Source organism: Sciurus vulgaris, assembly GCF_902686455.1.
Source record: "Sciurus vulgaris genome assembly, chromosome: 2".
NCBI classification, from domain to species: Eukaryota; Metazoa; Chordata; class Mammalia; order Rodentia; family Sciuridae; genus Sciurus; species Sciurus vulgaris.
In genome coordinates, this window is record NC_136462.1 from 100,399,461 (window position 1) to 100,424,531 (window position 25,071).

The 25,071-nt window shown below is 41.7% G+C and overlaps 1 protein-coding gene across 1 annotated transcript in view; it reads right to left on the bottom strand.

Annotated features, from left to right (window-relative positions):
• Positions 1-442: 442 nt before the first annotated feature.
• Positions 443-25,071, bottom strand: part of MYO5C (myosin VC) — a 100,081-nt gene continuing 75,452 nt past the window's right edge. The window contains exons 28-41 of the mRNA XM_079129877.1: positions 24,969-25,049; positions 23,790-23,970; positions 22,003-22,096; positions 21,479-21,539; positions 21,208-21,376; positions 17,951-18,038; positions 15,941-16,039; positions 14,595-14,749; positions 11,110-11,199; positions 9,728-9,878; positions 8,809-9,091; positions 2,676-2,850; positions 2,100-2,180; positions 443-844 (exon numbers count right to left, since the gene is read on the bottom strand). Coding sequence (XP_078986003.1) covers positions 692-844; positions 2,100-2,180; positions 2,676-2,850; positions 8,809-9,091; positions 9,728-9,878; positions 11,110-11,199; positions 14,595-14,749; positions 15,941-16,039; positions 17,951-18,038; positions 21,208-21,376; positions 21,479-21,539; positions 22,003-22,096; positions 23,790-23,970; positions 24,969-25,049 — 1,861 coding nt within the window. The 3' untranslated portion in view covers positions 443-691. The remainder of the gene's footprint in view (positions 845-2,099; positions 2,181-2,675; positions 2,851-8,808; positions 9,092-9,727; positions 9,879-11,109; positions 11,200-14,594; positions 14,750-15,940; positions 16,040-17,950; positions 18,039-21,207; positions 21,377-21,478; positions 21,540-22,002; positions 22,097-23,789; positions 23,971-24,968; positions 25,050-25,071) is intronic.

The window sequence follows — 25,071 nt, forward strand, 5'->3', positions numbered from 1 at the left end:
TATTGGGATGTTTTATAGTAAAACTTTTTAAAAAGTCATTGAACCTGTCCCCCACCCCCGTGCCCCAGCAGGCATGGGGCAAGGGAACTTTGGGTGGGTCTGGTAGTCAAGTGAGACTATTTCCTAGAAGACACAGCCATAGAACCCACTCATGGCTTCTTAAGGAGCTTCACAGGAACCTCAAAAGTGTTGGAAGCCACTGGCCCCCAGATCTCACTCCCTAGGGTGAAGCCCTGTCACAAGACAGATTAGATCAAAGGTATCTGGAAGAAAATATGGGGGTGGGGGGAAAGGAAAAAGTAACAGAATGAATCAAACAACATTACCCTATGTAAATGTATGATTACACAAATGGTATGCCTTTACTGCATGCACAGAGAAACAACATGTATCCCATTTGTGTACAATAAAAAAAAATAAAAAAATAAAAAAAAAAAAGAAAATATGATCCTTCCAGGAATTCCAGTAAAAGCCGACTGAGATTCTGAAGTGAGATGGGGTCTTTCCAACCAAGCTGGCGTGTGTTGACTCTTACAAAATTACAGCAGCAGCAGCACCACCACGAGTGAGAGCTGTGGCCTCTTGGGAAGAACATTCTTTTCTTCCTGAAATCACATTCAGGGCATTTCCAATTCAGGGAATAAGCCTTCACTCACGCTTGGAGGGAACGATGCATTGACCTTTTCTCCCCCTATAATCTATTGAGAAAGCCTAGCTTGAAACTGCTGGGGATCTGAATCATTTCCAGAGCATGTGGAGAGGCAGTAAAAGGAAATGTGACTTGAAAGAGGTATTTGGTATCCAACATCAGCTGTGATGAATCCTCCCGGCTATTCAGAAGTGCCTGAAATCAGAACCAGAGGAAAAGTGAGAATGGAAACCAGTTCATTCAGATTAACTGCTACCTGGAAGTCAAGAGCAAAGAAAACCCAACAGCTCCAGCTACAAGGGAGAACTCCTGTTTACATCCTGGTATCTCACACCGTTCAGTAGCTCAGCTCCTAGGAGAAAGGTCTGCCCAGCTCTCACGAATCCTTACTTGCTCTGTTTTGCTCCAGAACTGAATCTCCCACAGAATGGACTGTTTTCTATTTCTGTTTTCTAATCTGTTTTCTATTCCTGTGTATTCTCATGGCATAAGTCTAAGTGCAAACTTTTGGTTTTGAGACTGCTTTATATTCTTAAAAATCATGAGGACTCCTTACCCCAGTCAGAATGGCAGTCATCAACAAATTATGGAAAGGATGTGGAGGATGTGGAGAAAAAGGAACACTTACGCTGTTGGTGGACTATAAATTAGTACAACCACAGTGGAAATCATATGAAGGTTTTTCAAAAGACTAGGCATGATCACCATATGACCCAGCAATACTGCTCCTCAGTGATTATCCTAAATAATTAAAGTCATCATACCAGGGTGATACATGCATACCCATACCCATGTTTATCGCAGCACAATTCACAACAGCAAACTATGGAAGCAGCCTAGGTGTCCATCAGTGGATGAAGAGATAAAGACAGTTGGTACATATACTCAATAGAGTTTTATTCAGAATTTCATAAAGAAAATGAAATTATGTCATTTGCAGGAAAATGCATGGAACTAGAGACCATTATATTAAACAAAATAAGTAAAAATCAGAAGGTCAAGGACCATGTTTTCTCTCATATGCAGAAGTTAGAGAAGAAAAAAGGAGAGAAAGGTGGGGGCAGAACCTTGGAACCAAACTTGGGGAACTGTTGTCTTCGTTCACTGGGAGAGAAACTTTAGGGATTACATGAGAAAACTGGATATGCAGATCCCTGCTTCTATCTAGCTCTGCCCATCTGCACTGTATTCTGAGACTGATCAGAAACAAGATCTGCTGAAGGATCAATCACAGCAGCTCAGACCCAGTTTGGGTGTTTTCATTCCCTTCCCATGAACACTAAAATGGATTCGGAAAGCTGGGAAAATTCCTACTGCCTTTGAGCTGGGTGTCTTTCATTTGCATGTATGGTAACTGTACTTTAATCTTGAATTTCAAATTAATTATGTATCAGTGTGTTATATCATACTTAGAAGGTAAAATTAAAAGGCACTTCCTGAAGAATCTCACCTGTACTTTGCGAACAAAGGATGGAGTCACTCTTTTCTCGAAGTCATCTATAGGTGTGTATGAATTAAGGATCTTTATGATCTGCAAACATCACATAACATGGCATTAGACCATGAGAGACAACAACTCTGGCCATGTAATAACAGTCATGGAAGTTTGAGAACCACAGTTGGTTCTTTTCTACTGTGATTTGGCTAAGGAATCATGTGTTTTCTATTTCCAAGGGAAGAGAAAACAAGGGGAGAAGGGTATAGAAGGCAACAAAGACAAATCACATAATTAGATGACAGCAAAGGAACCCGCTTCCAACCTCCCTACTTCCCACGTGTGCACCCTTCACACATGCACATGTATGAGTTTAATGATCAAAGAAGTATCACATACATGTTTGTGTTTTGAGGCCTAGAGTTAGTATCAAATATATGCTTATTAGGTAAAAGCATGGGCCATGGGAGATAAGTATGCTGTGTGAATACAAAGTCCAGTGCAACACAGCTGACTGAACCAGGAAAAGCCATGGGAATTACATGGATCTGTCCTGGAAGATCCGGGGAGGCACTAGGCAAGCCTGGTCACCTGCACAGCTGACAATGAGGTGCAGCGTTCATAGATCTCCTTGGCATCGCTGTCTGTGGTCTTCTTGACCTGGAGCAACCAGGCTGCCTGAGAGAGGGGCTCCAAAGTTTCCTTGGCTAAGCTGTTCTGCAAATTCTTATCCTTAAGCCATTCTTCTAAGTAGCTGATGTTGCACCTGGAGTGAAAGTCAGAGGAGCAGAGAACACTTCAGGGAAGGATGCCAAATCCCCCAGTGTGTCCCACACAGTTTACAGAGATCTTAGGAGCCAGGTCCGGCAGTCTCATCTGTAACAGGAGCGGATGGATGAGATTACAACTCTCTGGATCCATGATTCTAAGGGTCATGGTGGTCAGAGGAAAGGGGCTGGAATAGCTATGTTCTTGAGGGAAAAACTGAGTAAAGAATAATGACTACAGTCATTTTCAAAGTTGATTTTTGAAAATCTATGAGAGGACCAAAACAGCAATATTTGAAGAGAAGACTTATGCAGGGATAAAACATTGACCTTTCTTCCGGCATTGGCCAAAAAGTTTCATGTGGTTGGAGACTTGCTTTTGGTCAACGGGGGTTTTCATTCTCGTTTCTGTCACTAATTATTACAGGATTATGAGGTAAGAGGCACCGATTTTAGTGCTAGCAATCACTGCTTGAGATTAGGAATTCATCAAATTCTCTTGGTATGATGAAAGTGTGGAAAACCTTCATACACTGCTAATGGGAATGTAAAATTATTCAACTGCTGTGGAAAGTAATTTTGTAGTTTCTGGAAATTAAACAGAGTTACCATATGACTCAGTGCTATAGTTTGGATCTTGGATGTCCTCCAAAGGCCCATGCGTTGAAGGCTTGTTCTCTAGCCCATGGTGCTACTAGAAGGTGGTGAAACCTTTAAGAGGTGGGGCCCAATGGGAGAAAATCAGGTCACTGGGGGCATGTTCTTGAAGGGGATCCTGGGATCCTGGCCCCTTCTTCTCTCTTTGTTTTCTGACCACCATGCACTCCTTACCATGATATACTGCCTTGCCACAGGCCCAAAAGCAATAGATTTGCCTATCTGTGGACTGAAATCTCAACAATTATGAGCCAAAATAAACCTTTACTCTTTATAAGTTGATTAGCATAGGTATTTGTTATAGTGACAAAAAGCTAACATAACCAGCAATTCCAATTGTAGGTATAACTCAAGAGGACTGAAAACATATCCACAAAAAAAACCTTGTATACAAATGTTCTTAATGGCAGTATGGGCCATCAGATGGCCCTAAAAATGTGGAAAACAACCCAAATGTCATCTATCAGTTGATGAATGGGTAAACAAATGGTAGTATATCCAACACAAAGAGATAATTTTCAGTAAGAAAAAAAATTTTAGGTGTTGATATCTGCTCCACGGATGAATTTCCTCTTAAGTGAAAGAAGTCAAACACAGTGACAATATATTTTTTTATTTCATTGATTTTAAAATGTTTAAAAATACACAAAATATGTACAGAAGGAAAATATATTTGTGGCTGCCTAGGTTGGTGGGTAGTGTGTTGGGGTGGGGTGGAATGTGGTTGGTGTTAAGAGTGGATGCTGATGTGTTTATGATTTCTTTTTGGGGTGATGAAAATATTCTAAAATTACATTATGGTGATGGTTGCACAGCTCTGTAAATACACCCAAACAACTGAACTACATGCACTTTAACTTATATGAGCACTACAGCATGTAATATCAATGAAAATGTTTTTTAAAAAAATTTTGAGTATTGGACATCAATTAGATGATCCTGTAGGCTGATCTCAGTTGATTTAAGTGATCTCTAAGGTCAGTTCCAGCTCTGGCCTTCTAGGCTGGCAACTCCCCAGGTGGGTCTTCTCTCCAATTATGAACTGGGGCAGTAATACTGAGTTAATGTGCCCCATAGAGATGGAATGAGTGCACTGGTTCCCCCACCCACGCCCTTTTTGCAATGTCCCAAAGAACTAGTTTGAGTTCTTATGATTTGCAGTTTTTGTTGCAAAAGGTTCCTAATGGACTTCCCATCTCCCCCCTTCCAATCCACCCTATTCAATCCTGCCATAATCCTTTCTAAATCTGAACTCTGAGCATGCTAATCCTCCCACCTGTGAATGTGTATGTGGTTCTGGTTCCTGGGGAGAGGGACTGAGCATATTCCACCCTCTCTCTCCCACTGAATGGGGTATAAACTGGACAGACTGCATGGGGCAGCTAAGGACTCTGAAAGGTTAAAAAGTAGCAGGTGTGTTGGGGAAGATGACCAAAATTTAAAACACTTCACCCAAATTGACAGTGAGTTTATCAGTTTTTCCCCTCTGCTAGTCACTGGCTTAAACTCAATGCAGCCTGAAACTCAAAAGTGGGCATTAGGGGGCTGGAGATATAGCTCAGTTGGTAGAGTGTTTGCCTAGCAAGCACAATGCCCTGGGTTCAAAATAGTGGGCATTAACAATAAGAAGCTCTAGGAGGGAGCTGAAAAGGAATTGCCAGTGCTGAGAGAGAGGGGGCAGGAAATATCCTGCTTTTATCTTTAGTTCATCATCATCATCGTCATCATCATCATCCATGAGACAACTACAACATAAAGTAGGGAGCATAAAGGGGCTTATGTAAGATTTTCATAGTTCACTTGACATTGTAAGATTGATTCTAACTAAAAAGAATTGAAATCATACAAATTATGTTTTTCTTAAAAATGCTTTAAAGAGATATGGTAAAAATGCAATAGGTAAATTAAAAGGGATACTAAAAGATGTTCAAATGACACCAAAGGCAGAAAAAGAAAATCGGAGAAACAAACAACACAAAGAACAGAAGGATGCTGGGAGTGGAGGCACACACCTGTAATCCTAGTGACTTGGAAGGCTGGGGCAGGAGGATCGCAAGTTTAAGGTCAGCCTCAGCATTTAATGAGGCCCTTAGCAACTAAGGGAGACTCTGTCTCAAAATAAAGCATAAAAAAGGGCTGGGGTTGTATCTCTGTGGTAAAGTGCCCCTGGGTTTAATTTATAGCACCAAAACCAAAACCAACAAAAAAACACAAGGAACAAATAGAAAATAATGAGATGGTAAACCTGAATCTAAATATATAAATAATTACATAAATGAAGATGGTCTAAATATCCAATTTAAGAAGCACAGATTGTCATATTGGATTTTAAAAAGTATCCCAACACCCTAATACACACTGCCTCTGAGAAACTCACTTTGAAGATATTTGTAGATTAAAATGGGAAAAATATACTATGAAAATTCCAAACAAAGAAATCTGGAGTAGCTATGTAATTTCAGATAAAAAACACTTCATGGAAGAGGAAATCACTAGGGAGGGATAAAGAGGGATGTAACAGAATGATAGAAGGTCAACTCACTAAGAAGACAAAACAATTCTTAACAGGTATGTATCTAACAAAGGGCTTCAAAATACCACAAGAAAACACAGACAGATCAAAAGGAGAAATAAACAAATTCACAAGTATAGTTGAAGACTTCAACATTTCTGTTAGTAATTATCAGAACTGGCAGACATATCAGCAAACATACAGAACTGAACCTACTCATCAACAAATTGTTGATTTGATATTTACAGAACATTCAACCCAAAACCATGGTACACATTCTTTCCAACTGAACATAGAACATTCAGAAAAATGGACCATATTCTGGGTCATAAAAGCAATTTTAACTAATATAAAAGAATTGAAATCATACAAATTATGTTTTTCTTAACTGTTAAAAAATTTAGAAATAAAACTGGGAAAGTCCTGAGCAAAGTGGCATGGTTGGTCACTCTGGTGTCATACTCCTTCCCCTTAGTACCTGGGAACCACGGTTCTAATTTCTGTTTCTAAAGCATGTTCTCTGACCATCATGAAGTTAAACTAAACATCAATAACAGAAAGATAAAAAGAAAGTCTCCAAGCACCTGGAGATTAAATAACACACATGACACCTTGGGTTAGACAGAAAGCCTTAGAGAGGTTTAGAAAAGATTTTGAACTGAACAAAGACGAAAACATAAACATACAAAAATCTGTGGGTTGGAGCGAAAGTAGAGCTTAGAGGGAAATTAATAGCATTAAATGCTTATGTGGGAATAGAAGAAAGGCCTCAAATTCAATCATCAAAGCTTCTACTTTAAGACACTAGAAAAAGAAGAGCAAAATAATTGAGTCAGCAGAATGAGTGAAATAATGAAGATAATGTCAGAAATCAGGTAAACAAAAATAAAGAAAAATCAGTGAAATCAAAAACTGGTTCTTGGATAAATAACATTGACAAATCTTTAGCAAGACTGATAAAGGAAAAAAAGAGAAGACACAGATTACTGACATCAGTTATGCAAAAAGGCACATCATTACAAATCCTGTGGAAATTAAAAGCATAAAAAATATTTTGAGCAACTCTATGCAATAAACTCAACAATTTAGAAAAAATGGACCAGTTTCTCAAAAACAAACAACCCAAACTCACCCAAGATGAAATCTATAACCCGCATAGTCTCATGAACTCATATTTTAAATCCTTATGAAAAAGAAAACATCTACTGTGGCTGTTGAGAAGGTAAAGTATCCATGGCTCACCTGGCCTTCCACTCTGTCTCTTGATCTGTCTCCCAGTACCCCTGGGTGCACAGTTCTAAGGGGGCTTTTCATTCTCTGCCTTTAGTCTTCCTTCATTTCAGCCTGTGCTCATTCAGCTAATTCTTGGTCTGTTAAAATCTTACCTGTCCTTTAAGACCCAATCAATGCCTCTATATTCTCCCCAAATTTCCTCAGGTTAGTAAGTAAGGTATTTACTTGAGCCACATTTTCTAGTTCCTGTCCTGGCAACCAGAAAGCAGAATCCATTTCCAAGCTATTCTGTGTACTGTTTATACTTTTCATTGTTTCTGTTTTCTACCTGTTTTCATGTTTTCTTATTTTGTTGCTCATATTTTCCCCAAAAAATCTTTTGCATGCCTTGTTTATGGCAGATGCTTAAATATATGAATGAATGCAAGTCATTAACATGCACATGCTATTCAAAAGTGAACACTGTAAAGACATTTCTTCTCTGGTGGCAACATTCAACTGGTGAAAAGATAAAAGTACCGAGCGCCTGCAGGGGCAGAAGTTTGCCAGTCCTCAAAGGTGTTCTAAGATCAGAGTCATGCATCTCACTCATGTCTCCTTTCACTTATGTCCCCACTCAGTCTTCAGTTTTAGGGTTATGACTTTAAAGAGGGCTGCAACCTATTTCAGAGGCCACAGGGCATCTTCTTGGAGCTTGTGAAATAAACAGAACTCTACTTTCTCAATGAAGAGAAAAAGATCTGCAAAGGCCAGTCCTTCTGAACACCCCTTTATATCTGAAAGCTACAAACTGGTGTTATGGGAATTTGTCAGCCAGGTTTGTGGGATGTCCAACTCCAAGTTTCACTAATCTAAAGAGATATGATGGATGCCTCACATTTATTTCTAGGCTCAAAATACTTTGTCACCTTCCCTCACTTTACCATCATCACCACCTCCAGCACTCAAATTACATACAGGTGTTCACTTCCTGTATATATTATATGAATCATAAATATCTACTCCTTAGTTCCACCATTACCCCTTTGTCCACTTCCCTTGCCTGGAAGTGCTTCTCCCCCAACTTTACCACTCAGTGCAACCTGTCTGGCTTCCTCAGCTTTTGCATCCATGATAATCTCTTTTCTCTGAAGCATTTCCTGCATCACTTGCTTGTGACTTACATGTTCGTATTGAGTTGTGATTTAGCTGTTTTGTGCTTTTCAAGGGTGGGGATCCTATAGACTTTTCCACTGTTCCTTGTGTTCTCTGCCTGACAGTTCTATTCCCAGAGGAAGTGGCCAATACTGGTTGAGTGTATGATAATCCCAGAAGGCCAGAATTTAAAATCTACAATTACTAGGTCAGAGCCACTAGGTCAGCGCTTCAAGTGAGCACGGTAGGGTGTGTGGGGAGAAGGGCGTGCCACCATCAACATCTCCCAGGCTCTAAGAGCCCTGCGCTGGCACACAGTACCACTCCTGGGTGTCCGATGCTGCAGGCATGTGTGGTTTGCACTTCGTGAGCACTCTTTCGGGCCAGCCTCCCCAGATTAGCGGTGGTTTATGGGCTTTACCTTATCTGCATCCCTTTCCTGCAGGAGCACATGTCCTTGCGCAGGAAGAGGCTATTCAGGGTGACTGCCCCAATCAAGAAGAACAGCTGCTTCACTGCCTGCCTCACGAGCTCCGGGTCCAGGCCATTCTGGCACATGGTGGTGTAAAAATAGCTCAGCTGCTGCAGGATGGAGGTCATCGTGTAGGCGTCCGTGTCATCTATGCTGGATGACCGCTTCCGGAAGCCGGTGGGCTTTAGGCCGGAGATGCCCTGCAGACTCTCATACTCCAGCATGCCGGGCACTACAGGGAGAAATAGAAGCTCTTCTCACGCAGGGGCACGCCACAGACTCTTTCCCATTGCCCTCGTGCGTCTGATGAAGGAGATGGCACATTTTCTACAGGAGTCGGTGGATGTAGTTGTGATAGAGGCAGCAAGAGCCAAGGATTTGTGAGCATCGGGGTGCTGAGCAGGGCTGGGGGACCTATGGATCGCCTCCCCGCAGAGCGTGGCTCCTTACAGGCGTGAGGCCGCCCTTCTCTTAACCTCAGAGGAAGGAGAGCTGTTTAGCAATAACTAGTGGCCCGAGGTATTTTAGTTCCAGAAAACTGAGGAAAGTATACAAGAATCTAAATGGGACTTTCGGACTTCAGAAATACCTGAGCTCCAGAAATAGCCACCTAAGAAGTAGAGAGATCAGTTGTAGAAGCTCCCAAGTGTTTTATTTCAGGATGGATCATCTTTATAGAAGGAAAACTACCAGCTGTGTACTATTATGTATGGAATCATTTTAAGCAAGTGAAGAACTAAAAAGTGGGCATTTATGTTTTCTTGATTTTAAAAGTTGTTACTCATAAACATTCCAAACACCAAGTTTATATTTTAAAAAAGTTTCAGTGTTACTATAAATATATTTATCACATCAACTCTCTTCTTACCTATTATTGGTTGGATGTTATTTTCCATTACGATAATGAACTGATGATATATTCGTATGGCCACATCACTAAGAATCTGTCTATATTCTGAAAGGTCAAAATTGTTCAAGCAATTCTTATTCTGATTTGGACTGTTATGCTTCATGAATTCCTGAAAGCAATTTTGAGCATATTAATATTAGAATACAATAGACATGTAAGGAATTAAAAGTACTGTTTAATGATATTACTAATGATATTATAATTGGCATCTACTATAACTTGTACACCTTAAAACTTCATGTCTGCTTTGTTTCAAATGAGTCCTTGAAGTTTGGGGTGACATTTATTTTCTGTAAGAAAAATGACACTGACTTCCTTAATGATCTGTCAGTCACACCATCACTGCACTGCTAACTTCCTTAAAAACATGTGCCCTGGAGCCTAGGACTAAGAGGAAAACAACTTCCATAGAAGCTCATAGAAAAAAAACTGCAAAGCTCCCTAGAAAGCAAACTGCTGTTCAGAGGTCATTAGATGCAACAGCCTTACAATTACAAGATATAGATCAATCTGAAATATTTTAAAATGTATATTATGGACGGAATGTTTGTGTCTTCCCCAAATTTGTATGTTGAAGCCCTAATTCCCTCTAATAGGTGTGTCTGAACTTGGAGAAGGAACTTCCTAGAAACAATAAGGAAAAAAAATCAATCCTAAGAAAAATGGAGAAAGTATGTGACGAGGCAATTTAAAGGGAAACCCAAATTACCAATAAGTTCTTGAAATGATGCTTGACTTCATTAGCAATCAAGCAAATAAAATTCAAGAAAAAGTGTATCGTTTTATATTCACGAGGATTAGTAAATAACAAAATGTTAATACTAAGTATTGGTGGAGGTAGGAGACATTGGAAGTGTCAGACATTGCTGGTGGGATTATAAAATAGTGCAACCATTTTAGAGAGCCACAAAAACCCTAATAGTCACTTTGTTATTTCCATTCAATGAAGTTTTTCTCTGTGAGTTCTTGAAACTGAAGAACTCCTTTATAGCATCAGCTCCTAGAAACAGAGTTGGATTGTGAAGGAAATCTATTTACAAATTGTGGAAAAACGAGCAGAATAGTTCATAAGACACAAGCACATTGGACCACAGGCTATATTTTGGAGCCATAGTATCAAAACCTTTGGAATGTCCCAACCAGAAGGACATGGCCCATGGTGTACTCCAAAGAGTTTAACAGGGGATGTGCAGCTGGTCTCCTGAGTGATGGGGAAGCCAGAAGCCAGATGGAACATAGGCTGTCCCTGGAGATGAGTGTCCCAGTTCCCTGGAACTCTGGATCATGAGGTGGTCAAAGGCCAGAGATCAGCACAGACATAAAGCAGGCCAGCATCCTACCTCTTCTCCACTGTACTGCTTCAGGCAATTGAGGAAGTGACAGGTATTGGAAAGCCAAAAGGAGAGCATCTCAAAGTCTTCTATATGATCCTTAAAAAAAATAAGAAAAGATATTGCTGTACTTGGTGATTACTGGTATGCCTGAGCCGAGAGCAGGCATATCTTATCTGTTTGGTTAGTTGTTGGCTTTTGAGTAAAATTAACTTTTTCTTTTATTCACTAAAGCCTTGGTTAAATTTATGCTATAATAATAAAAGTTTATATTTCTATAGTAGGTGCGTTTTGCAACATAGTTCTATACAGATTATGCCTGTAGTTATGAAGCCTGCAGCTGGCACTGCAAGAATGCATGAGAAATGTCAGTCTCACACTCTGAATGGGAGGACAGATAAAATAGATGCAGGACACAGATAAATAGGTGGTCAAGTGCCCAGATGATTGATGTAGACTGTGCTGCAAAAGCTCAGAGGATACAGAGAGATGATGGGGAACCAGGGTGGATGAGAAGACTTTGTGAGAGAGGTAGAAGGATCTGTCCCTTTATGCAAGGGGTAGAGAGATGAAAGTTGTGGAGAATACCCCTGCTCATGGGGAAGGAGAGGAGGAGTGAGCAAGAGGCAGAGGCACAGTGATCATGATCAAAGAGGTACTGTGGGAAGCCGTCTTTATTTAGCAGAATCAGACTAGGTTGAGCCATGGGATGCAGAGATCCTGGCTTCTAGGAACTGCTGGGAAGCATGTGGCGCTGTGTGGCAGTAGTTCCCTGTCTCCTTCTGGAATTTTCCCCCTAAGAGAATGGCTTCCCTAATCTACCCTATCCTGTCCATCACAGAAGAAGCTCCTCCCAGTCCTTGCCCCATTTACCTATTATAAATAAAGGACAGTTGGGTGACTCCATGTTGTAAGAGGTCAGAGCTGGTATGGCCAGACCCGTCACGGCCCCCTCTCATATGAATAGTATTGGCTCTTGTGTATTTATTGAGTAGATAAGTTTTTTTTGAGTAATAGAAAAATCGCCAACATCCTCCTCTGGCAGTAAACCCTTTCCTCTTCCACACAGGACGTGGCAGAGAGGACCTCCACAAGGTACAAGGAAAACTTGGAATATCCTGTAATTTGGAAAATAAGGGAGGAGCATTTTGAGAAGATGGTGCTAATACTTCAGTCAAGCTCGGGAGACTAAAAACCAAAGCAACACCATTGGATTCTGTGGAGGAGTTATTAGAAGTCTGTTAGCGAATTATGGGGTGCTAAATCTTTATCACTCCAGATTACAAGAAGTGACAAGAAGAATTGGTGGAGGCTCCTAGTTGAAGCACCTTGGCAGGCAGGAGGATGGAGGTAAAGGAACAGTGGCCGAAGAGGGCATTTGGCCCAAGTGAGCACTGCTGTGTTGTGCCATATACTGGAAGTGAGGCAAGGGCAGGTCCTGGGCACAGACAAAGGCAGAAGGAGGTGTCCATGGAGAATTTGAGACTGAAGATGCTGGCAAGAAAGGGCTTTTGTAATTCTCATGCCATGCATCTTTTGGTGTATAAATATCTAGCTAAACATTTCAGAGCATCAAGGCGAGATAAATATTGTATACCTATGGCTGGAACATAATGTGAGTTTGTCTTGTTTTAAGAAAACTCAATTTATGAAACTGGAACAAGGAAAATGTCAATTTAAGGAAGCCCCTTCCAACAACATTCCAATGATTTGTATGAAGACAGCGAGTATAAAGTGTATAGCACAAAGCAAATGCTCATTTTCTCTAACTCCAGGTGAAAAATGAACTTCTGGTACAAATTTTTCTTGGAGGGGAAGAGGAGAATGACCATATTCTGACCTCTCATACATCTATTTTTTTATTCTTTCCTTTTGCTAGAGTAATTAAATTTTAATTCTTTAAGAAAATATATTTTGCTAAAAGTGAGGTGGGTCTTCTGTCAACTAAAATATTCAAATGTATCTTTATCAACTGGTGTTTCTTATTTTGGAAGACATGAAAAACATTGGACCTATATTTTATTGTTTTCTTTTCATGTGAACCAGTGTATTATAATAACCCAGTAACTTAGAGTTTTTACTGAAAACTAGATGGTTACTTCCTAGAAAGAGAGAAAACAGATTTGGTACTAACTCCACTTACTGTGGTTAATAGAATGTTCTTACTGAGCACAGCATAAAGTCCAGCTTTGTGCTCTATCAACAACCCCATCCATGCTCGGTGGCTGGCTATCCCAGGATTCCAGGTTGAACCAAGTATTACCTAGGAGGTCTTTTTATGTAGAGCTTCCACCTCTGTGAGCAAGGATCTAGGTCTGTTTAAAAAGCTCTTTGATTCTTAGTTACAATTATTTTCTCATTTATCACTTAAGAGTTTTGGAGGGGGGAGCAACAGTAAACTCAAAGAATGGTTTTAGGATTATGTTGCAGTTGGAAAGGAAACTGAGAATGAACTCCACCTTACTGTTACATTAGTCTTCACATAACCCTGTTCTTTTTTTTATTGTCACTTTTTGTATTGCCTACATGTCACACTGTGAGAAATTTAGTAACTTCTGATACATGCACTACACACTCAGGATCTATGTCCCATAGTGGATTTCCTTCAACCCAGTAGCACACTGCCAGTTGTCTAGTTGTCCAGTCTTTCCAATGAGGACAATGTCCTCGGGATTGGCATTCAGCAAGTTGAAGGAACCTGGGTCCCTGCAGGACTGTGTGGAGCACAGCCTCCCTCCAACATGGATGGCTCATTATGATCAGAGGAAAATCTTCATTTTCTTTCATGCATTTCACCTTTGAGGGTGGGTGGTTGGGAGGGGTCTCATAGCCACAGTACCTTAACCTTATGAAGCCACTAACCTAACAAACACACAGCTCATCTTCATTTCTGGACTGGGAAGAACAGTACATAATCTGATTTTTGAAGGGAGAAGTATATCATTGCCAAAGGAAGAGATGAGTAATTTTTCACTTCTTCCCATTCCTTATCATTCATCTTGCTACACTGTTACACATACCCTCACAGCTGGTAATCTCACACCCTAAGGGAACAGAAGTAATGGGGTAGTAGCTACTAGGTTGTAGTCTCACTGGTAAGGTTTTGAGGTGCTCGGATTGAACTTGGGGCCTCATACATTCTAGACAAGACCTCTACCACTGAGCTGCATCCCCAGCCTTATTTATTTTATTTTGAGACAGGGTCTCTTTCAGTTGCCAAAGCCGGCCTAAACTTGTGATCCTCCTGTCTCAGTCTCCTGAGTAACTGGGATTGCAGGCATGCATCTCAACACTTAGCACTTCTAAGGTCTGTTGACAAATTCTTGTCCACTATCTTTCCCTAACAGCTTGACCTCTTTCACTAGTTGGTCTCAAACTGGTTTGAGGACTCATGTGGCTCACCCAAGACTGGACACTAAGGGTAGGTAAAGAATGGGCATCCAGTCATTCCCATTGGTGCAAACTGGGAGCCAATGTCAAAAGTGGTTCCTTACCTTAACCACCTGCTTGATGCCATTAATGGTGCTGTTCATTAGGGACTTCAGCATGTTGGCATCATTTAGAGAGTCTGCGTAGCGTACACACATGAACAGGATGTGAGCTGGCAGTCCAGGGATCATGTTCACAACCACACCACGGGGCTTCAGGTCTGGAGCAGAGAGAGCCAATGAGGACCAGGGCTGATGGGTCATCTCTCCTCCTGAGGACCCTCTGGCTATGGGGATTGGTTTTGTTCATTTTTCTGCACTTAATGCAGTGTCTGAACACGCAAGGGTTTCTTTTCTCTTTGAGGAATTCCATCTGGGTCCTCTCTCTGGGTGCCCCCTGCTCCTCTCACTTCTCATTTGCAAAGCACTTTCTCTTTTTTTAAAAGTCCAGATGAAAGACAGAAGTTGTAATTTTCTTTGGTGGGGATACCCTGGATTTTCGACCCCCAAGAGAAGAAAAGAGCCCCAGAATCATAATCCCCACCTCAATCTCTTTGATGAGGATGGAAAATGGTCTCGAGCTCAACAATCACAAGAGACCACCTTGAATAGGGAATCCAGGGACACAACGGTGTAGAGGAGTCTAGCCTGGTCTTGGGTAGAAGATAATGGCAGAGACCAAGTGGGGACGAAGGGAAGAGAGAAGCTTCATAGAAAAGGAAGCAAACAAGGTTCTCTCCGCTGCACTAAGCCATGGGAACAAAGAAGAGGCCACTACTGGTGCATGCTGTGAGGGCAGGAAAGGGAAGGGGGGGTGCTCTGTGCTCTGAGGAGTCATTCTGAGGCAGAGGAAGTAAGGTGACACCTTAACTTTCTATTTAAAAATATTGGGACCAGCCTGCAGGGAGGCAGCTTTTCTCCCTTCATCTGGAAAACTATGTGGAAGGCCACGATGGAGACAGTGTGGGAGATTGATTCTAAGACCCTCAGGTACTCTGGGACGTTCCTGTAACTGGGATGACTGGGCAACTCCTACCACAATGCCTGACTTCTCAGCAGAAGTCAGACTGTGCGCAGAGCCACGGTGATGCCCATGACGGCTCCTGTGCTGAGGCCCAAAAAGGAGGACAGTGTTTGGAGAGATTTTTATTTTCATGACTAGGGGTTGCTACTGGCTTCTAGTGGGTAGAAGTCAAGGATGCAGCTCAGTATCCTACAGCACACAGTCTGCCTCTCCCCCAACAAGGAGTATCTGGTTAGTAGTGCTGAGGCTGAGAAACTGCAGGCCAGAGGAAGAAGCAATGAAGGAAGAGAGAAAGAGATGGGGCTTGCCCCGCCTAGGGCTTTGGCATTGACTGATGTTTGAGTTTTCAAAGAGAAAGCAAGAAAAGCAGAGTTCTAGGTTTTAATACCAAGAATGAGGTTTTGAATGAGCTTGGCCTCGTCTTCTCGCTTGTATTCCAGCATTCCAAGGTACTCCTTGGGTCCCGAGGACAAGTGCACATCATTGGCTGCAGACAGAGGCAAACGATCAGCTAAATACACAAAAACAATACTCGCAGGTTTCCTGATGAGACCACTCCATCGGCTTTTGCCCCGTTCTGGCTGGTCTGCAAGTGAACTTCTGTGGCTTTCAGGTATACTGGAACCTTACTGTATCCTGAAGACTTCTCCCAGTAGCGATTTCTGTCTGTGAATGTATCAGCGAGTTCAGCAGCTATTGAAAAGGTGGAGTGGTCTCAAAGGATCTGATGAGCATCTGATAGATGAGCATCTGCTGTGCTGTATCCCAGCACAGCAGGGACAGGAAAGAAACCAAGATGTTGCCTGTCATTAAGGTGTTGATGCCATGGTGAAGGAAACGGCCAGCAAACTCTTGGCATGAAAACTACCAAACTACACAGTCCTGACCACGGGGACCGAGTTAACTTTTTATGGTTGTTGTGATGAGTCACTCCAAAGGTGGTGATTTAACACAACACAATTTTTTTTTTTTTATGTTGGTTATTGAACCCAGGGCCTCATGCATACTAAGCATGCTCTCTACCACTGAGCTACATCTCCAGCCTTGACAACACAAAAGTTTTAATCATATAGTGCTGAAGGTTAAGAGTCCAAAGCTAAGTCAGAAGCACCTGGCTAAACTGCTCCTGGGTTCCTGACCCAGAACTGTGTTGTTAAATGTTATTTGCTGTAGGTTTCTAAGTTTGGGGGTAATTGTATAATTTGTTGCAGGGAAGCAGATGAGTTCAAATTTAGACATGCTGAGTTGGAGGAACTGATAGAAAAGCAAAGGAAGTAGTGTTAAAGGCAAAAACGATCTGGGACAAAGGAAAATAAGTGAGGATGAACGTGGATTTTGGTAGTACTTGGGTTGAGAGGGTAGTTCATTCATTGATTTGTTCCAACAGTGGGGCAGGTTGAGGGGTAGGAAGGACAGACCTCCCTGTACTCTCCTGGGGTAGACCAGCATATATCATTTGTTATTGAAGGGGAAAGAGCCTCCGTTTGGTTTTGAACATTTCAGATTTGAGGTGAGATTTGAATACATGAAAATAAAGAAGCACTTCAAAGAAATTAATAAAGCCAGGTGTGGGTATGCATGCCTATAATCCCAGTGATTTGGGAGGCAGAGGCAGGAGGATTGCAAGTTTGAGGCTAGCCTCAGCAACTTAGCAAGACCCAAAGCAACTTAGTGAGACTTTGTCTCAAAATAAAAACTAAAAAGTCCTGAGGATGTGGCTTAGTGGTTAACACCCCTGAATTTAAGCCCCAGTCCCCAAAACAAAAGAAATGAATAGAGAAAAAGGAACAGACAGTTGCAGATACAACCTGAGCAAGAACATTTGAGAGGAAGAGGAAAAGGAATAAAGGACAGAAGAGTGAAAAATGAAAGGAGAGAGCCAAAGACGGGCAGAGGTCAGGGACTCTGAAGCAGAAAAGGGGAGGAGAGGCTTAGACTCTTCTCACAGGGGCTCAGAGGACCCTCTAAGGGTGAAGTTCAGTCAGTACTCAGGACCTCTGCCTTCTTGGTTCTCTACTCCTCTCTTCTAGTAGAAATCAGGATATTACTGATCCTACATAGGTGACGGGAGAGAGGGTGAATTTCAAAGCAATTAACTTAAAAACTGTAGTTTCATTTTTAAAGGCCAGGGGTGCACCAATGGAGGAAGAGGTTACAAGTATTTGTCCTAAGGCATCTGCTGCAATGTCATGAGCACATCTTGCATTACCGGAGGAGTGGTGAGCTGTCTTTCTGCCTCGAAAGTCCTTTCCTTCAGCCCACCACTAAGTCCCACATGCAACCCATTAAGAATCGTTGCTTTAGGTCTGGTCAGCTTTGGGCCGTGTAGGACATACCTGTTCAGCACATGTCGACCTCAGCTGAAAGCACAAAGAATAAGAGAGTGTCACCTTCCTACCTTTTTCAATCGTCTTGGTTAGAGTCTTGACTTGATCTTGTAGTTTTTTAATCACTCTGTCCTTCATGTCTAACTCTTCTTCAAGGTCCTTCAGAAACCAGAAGAAACAAGGACATTAGTTTAAAGAAGCACCCTCGTCTGTTTTGGGGCAACAGCTTTATTGAACTACAATTCACTCATTTAAACCATCCAATGATTTTTAGTGTAGCCAGAGCTGTGCTATCATTATCATTATCTAATTTCAGGCATTTTCATCGTCTCCCAAAGAAAACTATAACCTTTAGTAGTCAGTCTCCTCAGTGACCACTAATTCTTTTCCTGTCTCTATAGATTTGCCTATTCTAGACAATTCATGTAAACAAAATTATACACTCTGTGGTATTTCATGTCTGACTTCTTTCATATACCTTACTGTGTTCAAGGCGCATCCGTGCTGTGGCTTGCAGCTGAATTTCACACCTTTCTGTGGCTCAATGACATCCTATTGTATGGGTAGACCACATATATCTTGGTCTGTTTTCCTCTTACTCTTAGGTAATTGTCCATCAAAGAGAATTTTAGAATAGGAGTATAGGAAAATGGGCCCTCCAGATGTCTGAAGCTGGAGAAACTGTTCAGAGATGTGAGACTCTGTTTCTCTCTCTTTCTTTCTTTCTTTCTTTCTTTCTTTCTTTCTTTCTTTCTTTCTTTCTTTCTTTCTTTCTTTCTTTCTCTCTTTTCTTTTCTTTTTTTTAAATTGTGCTGCTGGAGATTAAACCCAGGGTCTTGTGCATGCAAAGCAAGGACTCTACCAACTGAGCTATCTCCCCAGCCCGTGAGCCCTGGTTTTGACTCTCCTTCTTTTTAAGGAGGTGGCCTTGCCCATGATGAATTTGGCTAGAGTCCTAGATACCTAGAAATATTTCCTGTAGAGAGCATCTTCTTAAGATGATGTTCTCACTGGCACAGTTAGATCTCTAATAATTAATGCATAATTTTAATTTTGAATTTGACTAAAGGATTATATAATGTATTGAACAGTGTTTTCAAAATTTGTGTCTACCCAGAACCTCCCCCGCCAATGTGACCTTATTTGAAAATCAGGTCTTTACAGTTGTAATTAAGCTAAGGATTCATATGAAGTCATGCTGTTAAGCTGGGCCCTAAATCCTATGAGAGTGTACTTTTCACAAAAAAGAACACACAGGGGCCCACAGAGAAGGCCGTGTGAAGAGAGGCAGAGGCTGAAGTGACGCTGCCATGCGCTAAGGAATGGCAGGAGCTACCAGGGTGCTGGGAGAGGCAGGGAAGGATTCTCCTCAAGAGACCTAGGAGGGAACATGGCCCCTGATTTCAGACTGCTGGCCCCCATAACTGTGAGAGAATCGATTTCTTTCTTTCTTTTTTCTTTTTTTTTTCTGGCAGTGCTGGGGATTGAATCCGGGGCTTTAAGCAGCTCAGGCAAGCACTCTACCACTGAGCTCTATCCCCAGCCCCCAAATTTCTGTTCTTTCATGGCACCTCATTGGTGGCGGCTTCTTATGACAGCTCCAGGAAAGTAACATGGATCAAATTTCATCGTGCAAAAATGTTCCACCTAATATGGGACAGCATTCAGGAAACAGGGTCCTGCATAATATGGCATGCAGAAATTATATTTTTTGTTTCATATTCAATGGATCATTTGTAACACACAGGCTCATTCATTAGTTTAGAAATAGCTTGTTGATATGAGCACACTGGTGTGTCTACTCTCTAGTTCTGGGCACCGCAGAAGAACCAGGGCTCCCCTATTCCTGTCTGGGAGTAGGGCCAAACATGAGGGGTGGGGGACTCCAAAGAAGGGCACTGATCAGGACCCTACTGTGCCCCTGGGAAATCAGGAACGAATTCATGCAAATTCCACTAAACTCAGGGAAGACACCTGCTCACGGTTAGTGGGTGAAGGACCATAGGGGACAACATGCACACAAACCACTGCTCAGCCTCTCCCTTAGGCTCCACAGCAGCCAGCCATCCATTCACAAGGGACCTGCACGTCCCCTGCCAGGTAGGGCAGCCTCACATATGCCTACAGCATACAGTTGCTTCTTTGGTGTGATTTGAGGATTCTAGTCTCTAAGAAAGTTGTACTTGCCTCAATGGATGAAATTGGAGAATATCATGCTAAGTGAGATAAGCCAATCTCAAAAATCCAAAGGAGGAATGATCTCCCTGATCAGTGGATGATGACACATAGTGAGGGGTGGGAAGGAGGTAAGAATGGAAGAAAGAGGAACTGTATAGAGGGAAAAGAGGGGTGGGAGGGGTGGGGGAGAGGAAACAATAACAGAATGAATCAAACACTATTATCCTATGTAAAAGTATGGCTACACAAATGGTATGCCTCTACTTCATGTACAAACAGAGAAACAGTATGTATCCCATTTGTGTACAATAAAAATTAAAAAAAATAAAGTTGTATTTGCCTCAAAAAGGACAACCATTCCTTAGGTGCCACTGACTGGAATTTATTATTTTCTATTAAATGTCAAACTCCTGGCATTCCTCTGTTCAGATGAAATTACTCTCTTAAGTTAAAACGTGACAGTGCAAGATGTGCTTTTATCCTATCTAGGTTTTCCGGTGAGATAGCATATGGGGGCCTTGACAGCAGGGAGAAGGGCCTCTGAGCATGTCCAGCCTGACTTCAGAAGAGGCCAGAGAGGGTCCTGACTTGCAGAAAAGGGTCCTGTCTCTTATTTCATACTTCTGAACCTTGTGGGATTCACCTACTAGTACAATTTCAAAATAATAGCTGGGAATTGAAATAGGGTTGCTAAATTTCATTTTGGAGGAGGCATTTAAAATTTGGAGAGAAATTTATAAAATTTAAAGTCTTCCATCTTTTGTCATGGTCATTTCATAGAAGAACAATATCACTCAAAATTATAGGTGATTCATGGTCCCAGAACAAGTATGGGCTTCATGAAGGGTACACTTTGCTCAGCAAAGTACTCACACATCAGCCTTGTCCTCCATATGCTGGAGACCAGGGTCTCCTCATCTCAGACAATGCCATCCAGGGACAGCATTCAGGAAACAGGGTCCTGCATAGTGTCACCTGTCCTCCCTCCTCCCTGTACAGAGGGAAATCCCTGAGGCTCCCTGACAGTGGGCTGTACCTCAGAGACCACCTGTCTTTTGAGAAGGAAACAGGCTGCTTTGATGGAAGGACTTTCGGTCTACAGCTGTTAATTGTGTGCTCTGTGCCTTTCAGCAACTGGAATTCTTCTCACCCTGTTTTCCAAAGTGAGACGAGAAGCTTCCTGCCGAAAATCGCACCCAACTTCACTTTCAGTCTCACATTGCTTCTTCAGGTGCTCGCTGGCCTCCTGCAGTTCTTGGATCTTATCCATCATCTTCTCTTTCACTTTGGTGTGTATTTCATTCTGGGCTTCTACTACCCTGGGAAAGATAGGGGGACTTCTGGCCTCAGTTTGATCATCTCACAGTGCTGGTGTTTCCAAAGATGGAAAACCACCAGGATTGATTCATGTTAACACTTACTTTCTTTGTGTTCCTTCCTCTTCTAGATGGCGATTTAACTGATTAGACACTTCTAGTTTTCCTGTAGTGAGAAGAGCTGTCAGTGTTGTGGTGGGCTATCTCACTGCATTCTGATTTGGGTTTGGCATTATTTTCAGTTACTAGCGGTTCTAAACTGCATCCGGGCATATATTAGGTTTTGTTTGGTCTGAATGGTGTTTGAAATAATTTGTTAGACCATTATTTAAAAGTTGTAGTATTTCATGTGAAAATCTAGACTTCCAGATTTTATTTAAAAATAGGAATATCTAGCAACACTGGAGACTACATTCCCCCTTGGCAAAAATCAATGGCACCTGGAGGTAGCTGTCCCCTTTAAATGCCCCCTGACCTTTACTGTACCTCCACCTGCCCACTTTCTACCTTTAAAGTTACCTGCCTGGTTTTGGAAGAATTAGAGCTTAAAACCCCTGGAAGCAATGACATTTCTGGCCCTAGCTACCCAAAACACCTTCTAAAAGCAGCCTCATGAGGGTTCCATTTACCTTTCATTTTCTCAGTTTGTTCATTCAGACGAATTTCAAGATCTTGCTTCTGTTTCTCTAGCTCTGAAATTTGCTGTTTAAAGTCTGGGATCATCTTTAAAGAAGAATTATAAACATTAGATAAAATACCTTCATCTATGAACTTTACCATGTCAGAAACAAACTAGACTGTCTGTGTTGAGACCGTGGAACGTGTAATTGTATAAGAGGGCCAGCTGAGATACCCCGCTGGATTTCCTTTCTTCCTCTTTCCCTCTCTCCCTCCTTTCTTTTCCTTCCTTTCTCTCTACCCCCTCTCTCATTTATCCTTAAGACCTATATGGTAGTCTCAAGAAATTCCAGTATGCTCAGATCTACACTGGGAGACAGACATGCACTGTAGCAGGGTATGGGAATCTTGTGCTGAGTGGAGGGAGGGGCAATGTGAAGCTTGTAGGCAGCCTTTTTGGTCCAGACCCAGAGACCTGCTCTCCTCATTTGGGAAGAGGAAAAAACATTTCAAATCATTCCACTGCTACTTCTGAATTCCAGGCCACACGCTGCTCTGTTAGTGTAGGTCTGGAATTGTCCACTATGCTTCACAATCCTTTATCCTTTTCTATCTGTATATCTTGGGTTTTTTTTTTTGTTTGTTTTGTTTTTTGTTGTTGTTGTTGTTGTTGTTGTTGTTGTTGTTTTGCAGTGCTGGGGATTGAACCCAGGGCCTTGTGCTTGCAAGGCAAGCACTCTACCAACTGAGCTATCTCCCCAGCCCTGCATATCTCTTTAAAAATGTCCATCAGCTCAGTCATCAGCCAGATTAAAAACTTGTTTCTGTTGTCTGAGTTTGTATAGACACCAGTGACTTTGGAATAAAGAAAGAATACTTGCTTGGTTGTGTAATTGGATCTCACTGCAAATTCCTCATTAAAGTTTCGTCCAAGGAATACAGGAAGATGTGAAGATCCTTAATTGCTGTTCTACAGGTCCCCCTCCTGTCTGCTCACCTGTTGATGCATGCCTGGGAGTTCCTAACTCTCCCAGGTAGAGGAGGAGACAGTAAAGAAGTGGAGAAGGAGCAGACTGAGGTGGTGTGAGAAGCCTGGGAGAGTGAAGTGTCCTGGAAGCCAAGAACAATTGGGAGCGGGGGGAGAAATCGAGGTCATCAGAGGCTGCTGAGGCACTGGTCGGGGTGCAGGCCAATTTGGCTGGTAATAGGGGCATGTGACAGAATAATGTGACCAGAGAAAATGGGAGGCGGGTGGAGAAAATATGATTAGATAGCCTTTGAGAAGTCCCATCAACTCTCCAAAACATCAGGGTGGTGGCCATGGAGGACCATTTGAGTGACAAGATTCTGAAAGCATTTCTCCATGCCAGAAGGTGTGGATCAGAAGAAAGGATGGGACAAACGCTGTGGGTAGGAATGGGGATCACCGAGGAGGAGGCCCTAGAACAGGTGAGACACACACCGTGAACTGAACGCACTCCTTTCTCAAGAACTAAGCTTCTGCCTTACTGTTTGGTTTCTTTCCTAGGGCTTAGACTAGATTTAAATACATAGATTTAAGGAGACACATGCATACACAGAATTTAAACTCAGCATATGGTGATCAAACCTACTCTCAAATCAAATTACTCTCTAGGGCGGGGTCATTTTACAGTTTTATTTTCTGATAAAACTATTATTTCTAGAAAAGAGTAGTGTAATTCCATTGTTCAACTGCCGAGGAACTGAATTTTACTCTACTGATGAATACTGTCTCTAGGATAATGGCCACAGCCAGGGCCCATGACTGAGATGATACCATGTTTTCTGATGTCAGCCTGGCAACTTCATGACGGATACTTTCATTGATGTCATTCTCTTCTCTAAACAATTTTTGCAGGTGGTTGATTTCTTGACTTAGATGCACCACTTTGAAGTTCAGAGCTTCAATTTCCTTTTCATAGCAATCCTTCTGAGACTGGAAATGACTCTCCAAAACACTGTTAGAGGATCAAGAAATAAACCACATGGCCTCTGTTCTGCTGTGCTGACTACAGTGAGGGTGTATATATGCAGCAGTTATGAAGGCTGTTGACTTATGTATATGCACGGTTATAGGCTATCATCATAGGGTCCTTCTGGCTAATAATGGAGTTAGCGTGCAGTTAATGATAAAGAAATTTTATTTTAGAAGTTATTAAATTATATTTTTTACTTTCTTAGATTTTTGTTTTTGTTTTTGTTTTTGTACCAGGGATTAAACCCAGGGGCTCTTAACCACTGAGCCACATCTCTAGGCCATTTTTATCTTTTATTTAGAGACAGAGTCTTGCTGAGTTGCTTAGGGCTTCAATAAGTTGCTGAGGTTAGCTTTGAACTCATGATCAACCTCACCCTCCCAAGCCGCTTGGATTATGGGCACGCACCACTGGGCTCAGAACATTTTTTACTTTCTTAATAGTTAAAAATATATGCTGTGTATATGGTGCTACAATTGTGAAAACACATCATTATGTATTCATCAAACCCATAGAATGTACAATCCCAGGAATCCTAAGGTAAACTATGGGCTTTGGGTGGTGGTGATGTGTTGGGGTGGGATTTTGGTGATGGGAGGCTGTGTGGGATATGTGGAACTCTGTGTCTTCTGCTCAACTTTGCTCTGAACCTAAAACTGCTGCAAAAAAAGAAAGTGTATTAATTATAGAAGAAAACACATTCCTTAAATTTAAATATACCCATATATCCACAGCAATAGTAACCTGCTTTTACTATACAGGTTATAGATTTTATTACTAGGCAATTTATCCCACAAAGAGATTATTCCTCATTACTAAAATAATTACTTAATTCTCAGAGATATTTCCAGTAACTATTAGGTTATTCTACTGTAAGAACATACTTTATGTGTCAAATCTATGGAAAAGATAAAATTTTGACTTTTCAATAGTCTGTTATCTCTGAAAAACAAAACAGAACCCCGAGGGAAATTTCTAACCGTGTTGCTTTCTTTAGTCCTTCATAAGCAAACCAGAGTTCTCCATCCTCATTTAAATGTTCCAAATCTTCAACAGAAAGCCTGGAAAATAAGAAGGGTAAGG